Source organism: Musa acuminata, chromosome BXJ2-10 (genome assembly GCF_036884655.1).
Source record: "Musa acuminata AAA Group cultivar baxijiao chromosome BXJ2-10, Cavendish_Baxijiao_AAA, whole genome shotgun sequence".
NCBI lineage: Eukaryota > Viridiplantae > Streptophyta > Magnoliopsida > Zingiberales > Musaceae > Musa > Musa acuminata.
The window spans coordinates 37098294-37110441 of NC_088347.1; the positions used below are offsets into that span (position 1 = coordinate 37098294).

At 42.1% G+C, this 12148-nt stretch overlaps 2 protein-coding genes across 2 annotated transcripts; one reads left to right on the forward strand and one right to left on the reverse strand.

The window, feature by feature from the left end:
* The first annotated feature begins 615 nt into the window (after positions 1-615).
* Positions 616-2526, forward strand: LOC103969624 (transcription factor bHLH94). Its single transcript, XM_009383209.3, has 3 exons — positions 616-1402; positions 1821-2210; positions 2311-2526. The coding sequence occupies exons 1-3, from the start codon at positions 971-973 to the stop codon at positions 2416-2418; spliced, it is 930 nt and encodes a 309-aa protein (XP_009381484.2). The 5' UTR covers positions 616-970; the 3' UTR covers positions 2419-2526.
* A 7373-nt stretch (positions 2527-9899) lies between these two features.
* LOC103969625 (RING-H2 finger protein ATL54-like) lies at positions 9900-11721 on the reverse strand. Its single transcript, XM_009383210.3, has one exon. It carries the CDS (start codon positions 11263-11265, stop codon positions 10150-10152), a length of 1116 nt encoding a protein of 371 aa, XP_009381485.1. The 5' UTR covers positions 11266-11721; the 3' UTR covers positions 9900-10149.
* Between the last annotated feature and the right edge of the window lie 427 nt (positions 11722-12148).

The window sequence follows — 12148 nt, forward strand, 5'->3', positions numbered from 1 at the left end:
CGATATGTCCAAACTCTGTAAGGACAGAGATTGTCTCGCGATGGATCACAATAATCCCTAACAGTTGTCCTTCCTGACGCAGTCACTAGTTTTGTACGAGGGTTAGAGGAATAAACCTATGGGTCTCTTCTCGGTATTGTTGTCGCGTATGGTGATGTCGTCCCCGCGAACACTATGCATGCGACAGTCGACATCCCAAATTGGAGCGTAAGCTGTTGATCGGTAGATGTCAGGTGGGAGCAATACATCCTTTTTAGTCCCTTCTTACACGGTTATTATGCATCGATCCTTTTCGTATGATGAATTGCAACAAAAGAAAAGAACGAAGAAGCCTCGCCTCGATCATGTTCTTGCCACTACTCAAAGCTCGTGTGATGCAGAAACCGGATGGAGATAAAGAGTAAAACAAGCAAAAGTTGAAGATTTGCGGACGTAGATAACAGGAAAAGTTTGACCTAACAATGGACAGAGTTCCAGGGAGAAGCTTTCAGCCTTTATGGCCGATGACTGCAGAGGAATTGGAGGAGGGACACTGGTGGTCACATGGCCTTTTTCTCTTTAGCGCACATAAGCGACAGCGCAGACACACGTCGACGCTCCAGAGGAACCCTTCAAGATATGTAGAGAGGGAGAGCTTCTTCTGCCATGGCTACTTTCCTGTCAGCCTTTCCCCATCCCCTTTTTGCCCTCGATCTCTGTGCTTTGACATCAGATCAATTATGGACGAATCAAAACAAAGCTCAATTATAACTCATCGTAGCCAACCCCTCTACCCATCGCCAAATAAACTAACGCACGCCATGTTACTTGTGTCTCTTCCCCTCCTTTGGCTTCATCCGGAAATGCTGTGCTGTTTCTTTTGGTTTCATCGAGGCCTTTAAGTTTCCCTCTCCGCACGGAGGAAAGGGGCGAGCTCGCTCGGTCTGAGTGCCTTGATTTGTGCTTTCCCCCGGAGTCGACAGCGAAGCATATGGCACTGGAAGCGGTGGTGTTCTCCCGAGACCTCCATGGCTGCACCATGAAGGAGCGGTACAACGTGGGAGGCGCAGCATGGTGCCGTGCCTTCGCTGAGCACAAGGGAATGGAATCAGAATGTGAGGTCGGTGGTGGAAAGCATGGGAGTTTGGACGCCCCTTGCACCTCCCTGACGCCAAAGACCGATGCCCGCGGTGCAAACACGCCTCCGCCGGGGACTGCTGCAAAAGACGGTACTGATGGCACCACCGGCCACGAGGCGCCCGCCGGGCGGAGGAAGCGCAGGCGCACCAAGACATTCAAGAACCAGGAAGAGGTGGAGAACCAGAGAATGACCCACATCGCCGTCGAGCGCAACCGGCGGAAGCAGATGAACGAGTACCTCGGGGCGCTCCGGTGTCTCATGCCGGCCTCCTACGTTCAAAGGGTTCGTCATCCTTCCCCCCTCCCCCCCCCCCACCCATACTTAATTCGCGTCGATACCTAATAGCATGGAGGTCTCGCTTCATTACATCTGCTAACAACGAGCCGTGCTTTCATTTTCGACATCTGTGTGTGTGCCATCTGATGATCTCTCTTTATCAGATGTCTTGTTCCTAGCGTAAAGTTTTCAGAGCCTAGTGGCAGACTTTACAACCATGTCTGGTCATCGTTCGGGTCCTTTGGTTCCCAAAATGACAAAGAATCTCACTGTCTCACAGCAATGAGTTGAGAGATCATGTCATATGGCTGGTGGCTATAACCAGTTCAGCTTTTATTGCTTTACCTCTTAATAAAGTCTCTTAAAATGAATGAATGAGAATGAGATTTAGCGAAGCCATCATCATGTCATTCATCATCAACAGGGTGATCAAGCATCGATCATCGGAGGGGCGATAAACTTCGTCAAAGAGCTCGAACAATTAGTTCAATCCCTCGAGGCCAGGAAGCGAATCGAGCAAACCGCGGACGCAGCTCCTTTTGCCGACTTCTTCACCTTCCCTCAGTACTCCACCACCGCCTCCCGGGGAGCAAACAACGGCCCCGCCGGCGAAGAGGCGCAGGAGAACCGGCCGGCTCTGGCCGACATCGAGGTGACCATGGTGGAGACCCACGCCAATCTGAAGGTCCTCTCCAGGCGGCGGCCGAAGCAATTGCTGAAGATGGTGGCGGGCCTGCACGACCTCCGGCTGACGATTCTCCACCTCAACGTCACCACCGTCGCTGAAATGGCCTTCTGCTCTTTCAGTCTGAAGGTATAGCAAGTCAGCCACGCGGCACTCTTCCTACATGGCTTGTTTGCCATGGAATTGAACGAACGGTGTGTCATCGTTTTTGTTCTTCGGTTTGGTGTAGGTGGAAGACGATTGCCAACTGAGCTCAGTGGATGACATAGCAACCGCAGTCCATGAACTAGTCGGCACGATTCAAGAGGAAGCCGACCGTGACACCACCACCTTCTGATCCTGATCTGATCACAAATATGTAGATGTATTATCCAGCGTTCTTATATGCAACTTTTGAATCTTATTTTAGCTAATGGAAAGGCTGTGATCGCTGTTGGTATCTGAATCCTTGAAGAGAATGTGCGTATGTGTGTGTGTGTGTTCTTCAGGAAGAGGATCTCTCAGGCCTTTGGATGAGAGGTTACGAGATGAATTGCCATGTGATTTCAACAAAGGGATGGATGTTGCAGGAAAAGGAAGAAGAGGACAAAGGGAGACTGCTTCCTCCCATTCGTGATGCAGTGACAACAAAATTTGATTCATTGGGGCATAAGAACTGTAGGACACATTTACCTGAAAATTACATGCCTGGGGACTGAGACAAAGCAAACATGATCTCATGATCTCCAAAGTCTCACCGTCAATCCATGGCTGTCGATCACGGTATGGGCCAAAAACAGTGGTCCCCTTTAGAAGTCTCACATTTAGATCTATTGCATGTAAAAGAAGATTTAACCATGCATCGTAACATGATTGTGTACTACTGCTAAAACCAAGGTTCCAATATTCTTAACCTGCTCCAGCACCTGGCTTGGATTTAAAGCATAAACAACTCTCAGAAATTAATCTTTAAAGAATATATTCAGTAAACAGTTGAATCTGTCTAAAAGGGAAAGAAGAAACTTTTAGTGACTGTATCCAAACACAAAGCACCATTAAGAGGGATCATCCAACACTTGTTGAGATGATGAACCACAATCACAGACTACTACATTTTGTTGGCCTTTCCACTGCAGGGTGTGGTGCAAAGAAAATTTGATGTAGACTATTTATGATGGAAAGACAATTGCATATTTTAATAGCATCCAAAAGAATTAGTGATTACCAGCAGCTAACATGAAGAGTTCACAGTAAAAATTTCTGTAGCATGTGAGTCTTTGAGTTGCAGGTGCCATAACAATTCTTAAATTCCCATAGTTAATCAGATGTCCTAGAGTCAAGTTAGCAGATTGTAAGAAACCCACAAAAGGTGGCCTGGCTTCTCATAAAAAGAAGCTGAAAACTGTTACCTCAGATGGATAATCCAAGATCATGACAACCAAATACTGGAAAGTAAAAGCCTGCTAGAAGCAAACACTTTGCAGAGTTTTCAGCTATAAACTTCCACATTTTGGCACTTGGCACACATACATTTGGAGACTTGATACTGTTAAGCCAACAGGTCCTCGATTGGTGAATATGATCACCTACACAATTTGCAAAATGATGATTAGAAGCTCGAAGAAAGAGTAAATACACATTGTTTCAGAAGTAAAAGTGAGAATGAAAGATATAGCAAACAGTAAAAATGCATATGACAATATGACCAGTACCTAACTAACATTATCAACAATCCTTCTTATCTGTGCACAGTTGTGAAAGCAATACGCGTGTTGGTGGTGAAATGAACCTAGAAAAGCATGTGAGGGGCCACTGTTAAACACTAGAACCAAAGTAAGTTGACAGACAACAGTACATTTATCATTTAGTTTATGTATTTGTATAGTGCAGCGAAAAGTAAGTCCAACTGCACATGCATGCTGTATGTAGAGATTATGGTCCCCTTACAACAGCAGAAGAAAGAGAAACATGAACATGTCCATGACACCTTGGAAATCAAATGGAAGCTTCATAAATAAGAGAAGTTCAGGATAGCAAACTAACAAAGTGTCACAGTGGTGACAATCAAATTTATTGCGAATAGTGGCCATAAAAAACATGCAAAAAAGGAAGCACAATGTGAAAGAGCATTACAGGCAATTTCTGGAATGAGGCCACATATCTATTTCTTTTCCACAAGGAATCCACAAGATTTGAATTCAACACTATGTACTTAATTAGCCATGCCATATCTGTGAACAATCACCTCAGTCAGTGTTTGTGTAAACAGCTTCAAAATGTCAGAAGATGACATCTAGAACCAGAAGGCACTGTGACCATCCACCAAGGAAAGGTTCTTACCTAGATGAAACATAAGTCAATAAACATGCCTTTCAGGTGGCAACAGAGGTCAACCATCCAAATAATATATAGTGATCTAAAGTGCCCGAGAAAAGACAAAGACATGGTTCTTTATGTTACAATCATGCTTAATTAGCTGCAAATATAACATAATACAAGATGAACTGTACTCCCATATCTATACAAGTCTTGGGGCTCATTACAATGAAATTAGACACATTGCCTTATCCATCTGCAACTTGTATGAAAAGAATGCTGATCTAAAAGATAAATGAACACTTACAATCTTCTGCATTAAAATCATTTTATCTCATCTACATGATCAGAATTGAATCACCAAGAAGCTCGCACATGGGCACGCGACATGAACACTATACAATATAGACAGAGTGTCATGACAAATATGGTCAACTTGTATGGACACAAACATTTGATATATAAAAATATTGCATGTATAATTTAGTCGATTTCTGGTTATCATATTATAGCTTATAATAATAACAATCATTTACAAGTTACTACAAATTTATAGCGATACTAAATTCAAATATAGAGTACATATATATTGCCAAAATTTGACACATCCAGAAGGCTTATATAGATGACGCAAATGGACCATATACCGATACATGTATAAATGATAAGTGAACTATATGTCTTCAAGTTTCCAAAATGTCTCCGGAAGTATTTAACAAATATCCACCTATTACAACATGAACACAGCAAGCATTTTGAAGTCTCGGTCCTTCATAGTTGAAGCAGACTGGTACAGGGTCAGCTAGTTGAAGCAGATTATATATTTCTAGACTAGTTAATATCTTTTGCCTTCAGCCTTTAGAATGTTGACTTCAAATGAACTATCCAATTGATCTAGCAATACTTATCATGTAATTAGATAATCTAGATCATTGGTATAAACATGTTATTTGCTAATTAGCTGACTTTACCATTCAAGTAAAAACCATTAGTCTCTCTAACAGAAGATCGTATTTAAAAGTTAACATGAATCATCATAGTCATAAAGAGTTATTAGTTCATTTATATACCACAAAAGCATCCTTATTAAATAGATACCTACATACAGTCAACCATCAGAACTGTTTGGAGATTGCCTAGTAATTGGTCATTCTTTAAGATGATATCTGAAAAAGCTACTTCAATAAGTTAAAGTAGTTCATAATTCTTAGAATCTTGCACAATTTTACAGTGCATTCAAAGTTTTTAGACCCTGAAAGATTCTAAAAATAATGAAGATACAATGATGTTAAGCAAATCCTTCGCATCTTACACTATGTCGAGGTATTAAAAACTGGTCAGACCAGTACATACTGACCAACATTTACAGGTCCAACCAGGAGCTGGCATTTTGACCAGGCACTTTCGCTCAGTCCGGATCGAATTGTTATTATCTTTGAATCTGGACAGCATGTCAATAGTTGTTGACTGCCAGCAGCAGCCTTCTCCTCTCCTCCTCTTCATCCCCATCCTCCCCTTCCCATCCTGTCCTCTTCTTTCTCCTCATCTTCCTCCCATCTTTTTTTCCTCTTTCTTTTGGTCTGTGCACATATGGCATATTTTTTTGCTGCTATGTGTTGGAACCAGACCAGTCTGGCCAAGGACCAGTACAGATCTAGACTAAAACTTAAAATCTTGCACTATCTTACAATCCATTCGAATACAGAAGTTTTTAAAATTAACGAAGACATAATTTAAACAACAAATTCACACAGAAACAAATAGCAACGTACAGAACCTTCGGAAGTGTATTGATGTAACATTCTTGGGAGCAAACCATATATGGAAAACTACTGGTAGAGTGCACTCATGTCTTTTCATACAGATGTAATTGATGATGCAGCAAACTATGCACGGGTTAAACCACAATTCTGTTGCAATATAGTGACTCTAACAACTCTTCCCTGTTTGCATAAGACTTTCTATATCTACAAGTCAGGATTTGTACTTCATAACAGCACATGTAACTGAAAGGATATACCACTGAGTTCTTCAAAAATACCATTCCCCTGACAGAGGTCTATATTATTTTTGAACTTCTCCTAGAAAATTTGTCAGAAACACACAGAACTATAAGTGTTTTCTGAAGTGCCTCAACCAAAAGGTGTATTGCACAAATATGTTGAGGAACACATTAACAATAAATAGAACAGCAGTTAATGAAAAGTTGTCATTGGAAGGGAAAGCCCTATAATTCATATGATACAACTAAGTTATCAGTTTAATGCTACACATTGATATAAAGACCAATGATGATGCTAATATAAGTCATGCAATATGATGACTGATGAAACCTCCTACTGCTGTCCATGTAACAAAGAGGAGAGTTTTCCAGTTCTAATTGGCATTATACTTGTTAAATATCGGAAACAGCAATCTCTACCAAAAGAAATTTCTTCATTAAAACAGAAAGAGGCTTTCTAAATAATGGGCATCTGGCATGGTTATATTGATCAAAAAGATAATAAGAAGATTTCCTTTAGCAAGCCTTGCCTCATTGGTTTAGCATTATGACTTTAGCGACCATATAATATTTAGTATAAAATTAATGTGAGTAGAGCCACATATGATTGGTTTTTTTGGTCCAAATTCTGTCAGAGCTATCATATGGTATTACATAACTAATAACATAATTTCTTGGTGATGACTTGTGCCATGAAATTATAAAGGAGGAACAATTATGTAGACACACGTCAGGCATCCAAGAAAACAAAGAAGTAATGCAATTTAATCTGCTATAAGGCAATAAGATCAATTTGTTCTACAAGTGATGCTAATTGTAGTCTCCCTACTCAAAGTTGTACCAGAAGATTTTTGTTCAACAAATTATGAGAAAATTTGACATTTCAGACCAGTGTACTCGAAATTTATTAGAAATCTCTTGCTATTGTTAGGACTCTGAAGTAAGAATTGCACATGCTAGTCATGTTGACCATCTCAGTGTATTACTGGCATATTGAGATGGTACTGCATTGGGGAATGCCAAGTCAGTGTATCTTGGTTTATAATTATGAGATTTTATGTAACGTTCAAAATCTTGATAGCTATAAGAATTTAAGTACAACATCTATAGGATGTAGGTATAACTAGGTTATAAGTACAAAATCAAAGATGTAAAAGCAAATGCGGCACATTAGGAGTTCTGCACTAAGAACTTGGTAACAGTAAGGAGCAAGCATCATTGACTGAAGTTGGTGGAAGAGATAACTATGAGTCACAAAAGCCTAATATTGCATTGATGAATCCCAAAAGCCACATTTGGCAGAGTTCATTTTCTCAAATTCAGCAAATAGTTAATGAAGTGAAATTTCATGATTCAACCAAGCAAAAGGATGGAATAGATTTTTCTGGCGAGCAAAATTATTAGCATCTCAGGGATAAGCAACCAGTTCCCAAACAATTAGAAATCATAAAATAATATTTTTCTTTGTTCAAGTGAAACTATTTCAAGCTATGAGAAATACAAAAGACATCGAAGAAGGACAATTTGAAAACATATGTCAACTCTGCACTGCTAAAGATTCTCATGCAATCAGAGATAGCAACTGAGCCAGGGCAGGTTTTACTCAGCCCATCCTTGTCCAGTCACTCAAAGTTCTCATTCCATATTATCCCGGCTTGACTCAAGTTAAGAAATAAAATATAATCCTTGATCCACATAAAAACCAACGATATTGATTTTGTTTCCTTGGCTTACCCACATGTGAATAAATTATGAAACTATAATAATTTTATTACTACATATTATGTAATAAAAAATATTTACATAAAATTATTGGGGATTGGATTTTTTTGTGGGATGGAGCTAGCAAGGATTGGGTGTAGTGGGTTTGGAGCAAGATAAGCATATTGGGCTTGGACCAACACAAGCATAAGGTCTTTGTTCCTGTCGCTACCCAATTTTTGAAAACTACACCCAACACTCGCGTTCCCTGATTAAAACTGGTTGAACCCAAACTAATCAGGCCAGATTGGGCTGGTGCACCAGGGGTCCAGGTTGAAATTGCATCCCTATCCCTATGTGCAATTTAGTAGAATGAAGAGTCCCTCGCTATGTGCAATTTAGTAGAATCAAGAGTCCCCAGATAAATAAACATGAATTCTGCATGCACATTTCATTCGCAGCTTTCATCACAATGCAACTCATGTAGGCTCTTTCTAGCTTCCAACATATCATGCATAAGGGTTTTGTTTTGTGTTCTATTTTGTAAAGGTAAGGTTGTTATGCATCATATTGGTTGCTATATGGCTTTTTCTCACTATGTATACTTGTATAGTATTAGCAGCACACAATACCATGCATTTGTGCACATTAAAGCGGATGCCTGAGAATTAGCTCAAGTTCCCAGATTTAGTAATTGGAGGGAAGTTCTGTAAAATAAGTTGTATTCAGCAAAGAGTCACATGGATGAATGAATATGTGAATCTCTTAAACAGAAAAACTAACTATATTTCACGTATCCGATTAAAGACAGATAGATGTATACTTTCCCAAGTAGTCAACTCTATATAGGTAATTTAATTTTATAGTGTCAATAGAGGGTGGATCTTCACACAATAGTAAGGTTGATCCTTTGTGATATGGGAGACCGGAGGTAAGACTTCGTACATTGACCATTCCCAAACTCTGCATTGGAGGGAGCCTGTGGGTACACTTTTTTTTTTCAATTTTATAGTGTGGATCTTACGGTGTGGATTATACATCATCCAACTAAGAAGAAAAAGTGTTGATGATATAGGCTCTAAAGATCCCCATTCTGAGACATGTAGAGATACTACAAGTATAATCGAATAAATAACTTAATAAATAAATCAATAAAAAGAGAAACATGTAGTAAGTCATGTAACATACCGAGAATTTTTTTTATGGTGCATATCGAACTGCATTACCTAATCCAGCTGTTAAAATTCATCATAAACCATGGTAGATGTTAGTTGGATTAACTATTATGCATGTTAAAAAAGGAGTTGAAAAGTTTCTCATGAAGTTTCAAGTCAAAAGAATTACCAAACAAGGATAAAGGGGGTAATGGAGATGGAAAAAGGGGCTGAGAACAAACTTATTTCATTGATCCCCGCCACCTTTAGTTCAAGGGACCAGATAATTTCTAAACCTTATTCATTGTTAATATGTACTCAGGCAAGTATGAAATCAGTAACTGGTTAGCAACCTCATTTAATTTTCTCACCTGTCAATGGTTCCACATGGACACCATGCAATACTGGCAATTGAAAGGCCTTAATACGTCTACTTCTGTGAAGGGTTTCACAGTGCATACAAATTTTGCTATCAAGGGCATTCAGTTGCCTTGAAAGCCAACAGAAATAAAGAACAAGCACAAGAAAAAGCTTTACCAAATGAGTCTATCAACCCATGAAACAAAAGATATCATTATGCATTTAGAAAAGGAAGAAAAAAAAAACCAGACAAATAAGCAAAGGTTGGCTAGAGAAGCAAACCAAAGTTTCCTCCGTGGCCATCAATGATCAAATAGGATATAGATTAATCCGAGAAACAAAGAAGTGATAATTCATGCATCCAACTGATTTGATAGCAAAGATGCACTTATTTCGATTACTGCAAACCAAATCCTTCAAGGAAAGCACCCTTTTTGAAACTCCCTCGTAATTCATGATTATCTAAACAGAAATATGCAGCTCCAGACTTTCCTGAGACTACACATCCTGTTCAAAATCCGCAGATATCGCGACTCAAACCAAAACAGAGCTCATATTACATAGGCATGCTATGGATTCTGGCAACCCCATGTCTAGAGAAGAAGAACCCCCTTCCACTGCTTGATAACGATCTTTCTATATCTGAATGTTCCTTCCGAACAACGATCCCTTTGGAGGAACTTCCCTGCTTTACCCCATTGTTTTGGACAGTGTCTTCCTCAGAGGTCTCATCTTTCCCTTCCTCATCAATCATGCTTTCTTCTGGCTTGACTCTCACAATGATAGAATTCATCAGTGGAGTGTCCATCGAAACTGATCGCCGAACCTGATGCAATCCGAAATCCCGCTTATCGTCTTGCGCTAGTGACGCAGAACTCCCAGGCGTCGGATGGAACGCTTCCGATGTGTTGATCGGAATCCCAATTGCGATCATGCTCTCCGATGTTTCTCCGTTCTGCTGCTCCTCCGGCGGTTGAATTCCTATATGTGGGTCCTCCGCAGGAGCAGAGAAGACAGAATCGAAGTCCACTGAACCAGCGGAGGCAGTGACAGAAGGGGCGGGGCCAGCGGCGGGGGCGTTGGCGGGGGGCGAGAGTTCGCCGTTAGGGTCCACGATGTGAGCCCGGCAAATGGGGCAATTGACGTGGGCGCCAAGCCAAGTGTCGATGCAGGGAACATGGAACGCGTGCCCGCATTTAGGGAGTAGACGGACAAGCTCCCCGTCGCGAAACTCGCCGAGGCACACGGAACAATTGGAGGAGCCGTCGAGGAGGCCGTCGCCGGCCCGATACTCCGCCACGGCGATGGATCCGATGGTGGCCTCGTCAAGGCCGACGGTCCGGATGTACCACACGTGGTGGAACGGCTCCCCGTCGTCAAGGGGCGTGTCATCGTCGTTTCCATCGGGATTCGGGTCAACAAAGGAAGCGGAGCGGACGGGGCGGCGGCGGCGACGGAGGACGGCGTAGTAGGTAAGGGAGAGGAGTAAGGCGGCAGTTGCGATGGCGGCGGGGATTAAAAGGAAACTGACTAGGTGGCGGCCATGATGATTGTCGACGTGCAGAGGAGGTGCAGAGGGAGAAGGAGGAGGAGAGGGAGGAGGAGTGGCGCGGCCCTCCTTGTCATAATTCGAATGGTCCTTATCGGAAAGCATCCGCCGGTAGGGAGTCATCGAGGGTAGAGCTTACGTGCGATTTCACGGAGGATGATGTGCGGAGAACGGTGTGATCCGCATCGCCTGAGCTCCGCCGGAGACACAGAGAAGAGGGGGGCGGGGGTGCGCGGCAACAAAGAAGTCGTCGGTCCACAAGTCAACGAAGTGGATCCCACATTTGAAACGTGGCGCATTATTCGGTGCTGTGCGACGGTGGTTTACAGACGTGGAGTACGAAACAGCTTTTGTCAAAAATACTCACAAACCCGTTCATCAACCCCGTATCAGAGGTGGACCCCGCCCGACGATGCCTTGTGGGACCTCTTCGGCTCTCCAGTCAAGTTGCACCAGGTGCAGTCAGACGGGTACGAAAATGGGAGAAAGTTGGGGCCACGAAATGTAGACCGCAATTAGTGGACGAAACTTTGGGCATTCCTTATCGACCGCGCAGAGGCTTTATCTCTCCATTTCAAGAATTCCATCGGGCCGTGCTTCTATCCATCACCTACCTGCCTTGTGATTAAAATCAACGGTGGAGCCCCCATGGAAACATTTACTTTAGACAGGGAAGGTCTATCTGCCGGACCTCACTGTCGCCTTTGTGTTTGTGGTTATGCCTGCAAGAGGCATTTCGAAGAAAAATCCAAGTTGAGACGGTCAAAGTACATTGTATCATTGGGCAATTCGAGTGGCCTTTCAATTCAACCCTTCGTTGAACCCAGGGCAGCACTAACCCTGCATTGGTGGGATGTGTTTGACTTTGTGGTAGATACTTATATTCATGGCCACCCGAGGTAATCAATCTATGGTGACCACCCACCCTGGTAGACCTCGCTTCTCCACCTCAGATTGTGGTAAGCAATCTGATACCGTGAAGCTGTCTGTTTTCAGCAAATCCTAA

Excerpts from the sequence above, each read along its gene's own strand:
- LOC103969625 (XM_009383210.3), bottom strand. The coding sequence starts at position 11,265 with ATGACTCCCTACCGGCGGATGCTTTCCGATAAGGACCATTCGAATTAT.
- LOC103969624 (XM_009383209.3), top strand. The coding sequence starts at position 971 with ATGGCACTGGAAGCGGTGGTGTTCTCCCGAGACCTCCATGGCTGCACC. Across the intron at positions 1,403-1,820 it reads CGGCCTCCTACGTTCAAAGG|GGTGATCAAGCATCGATCAT; the intron begins GTTCGTCATCCT and ends CATCATCAACAG. Across the intron at positions 2,211-2,310 it reads TCTGCTCTTTCAGTCTGAAG|GTGGAAGACGATTGCCAACT; the intron begins GTATAGCAAGTC and ends GGTTTGGTGTAG.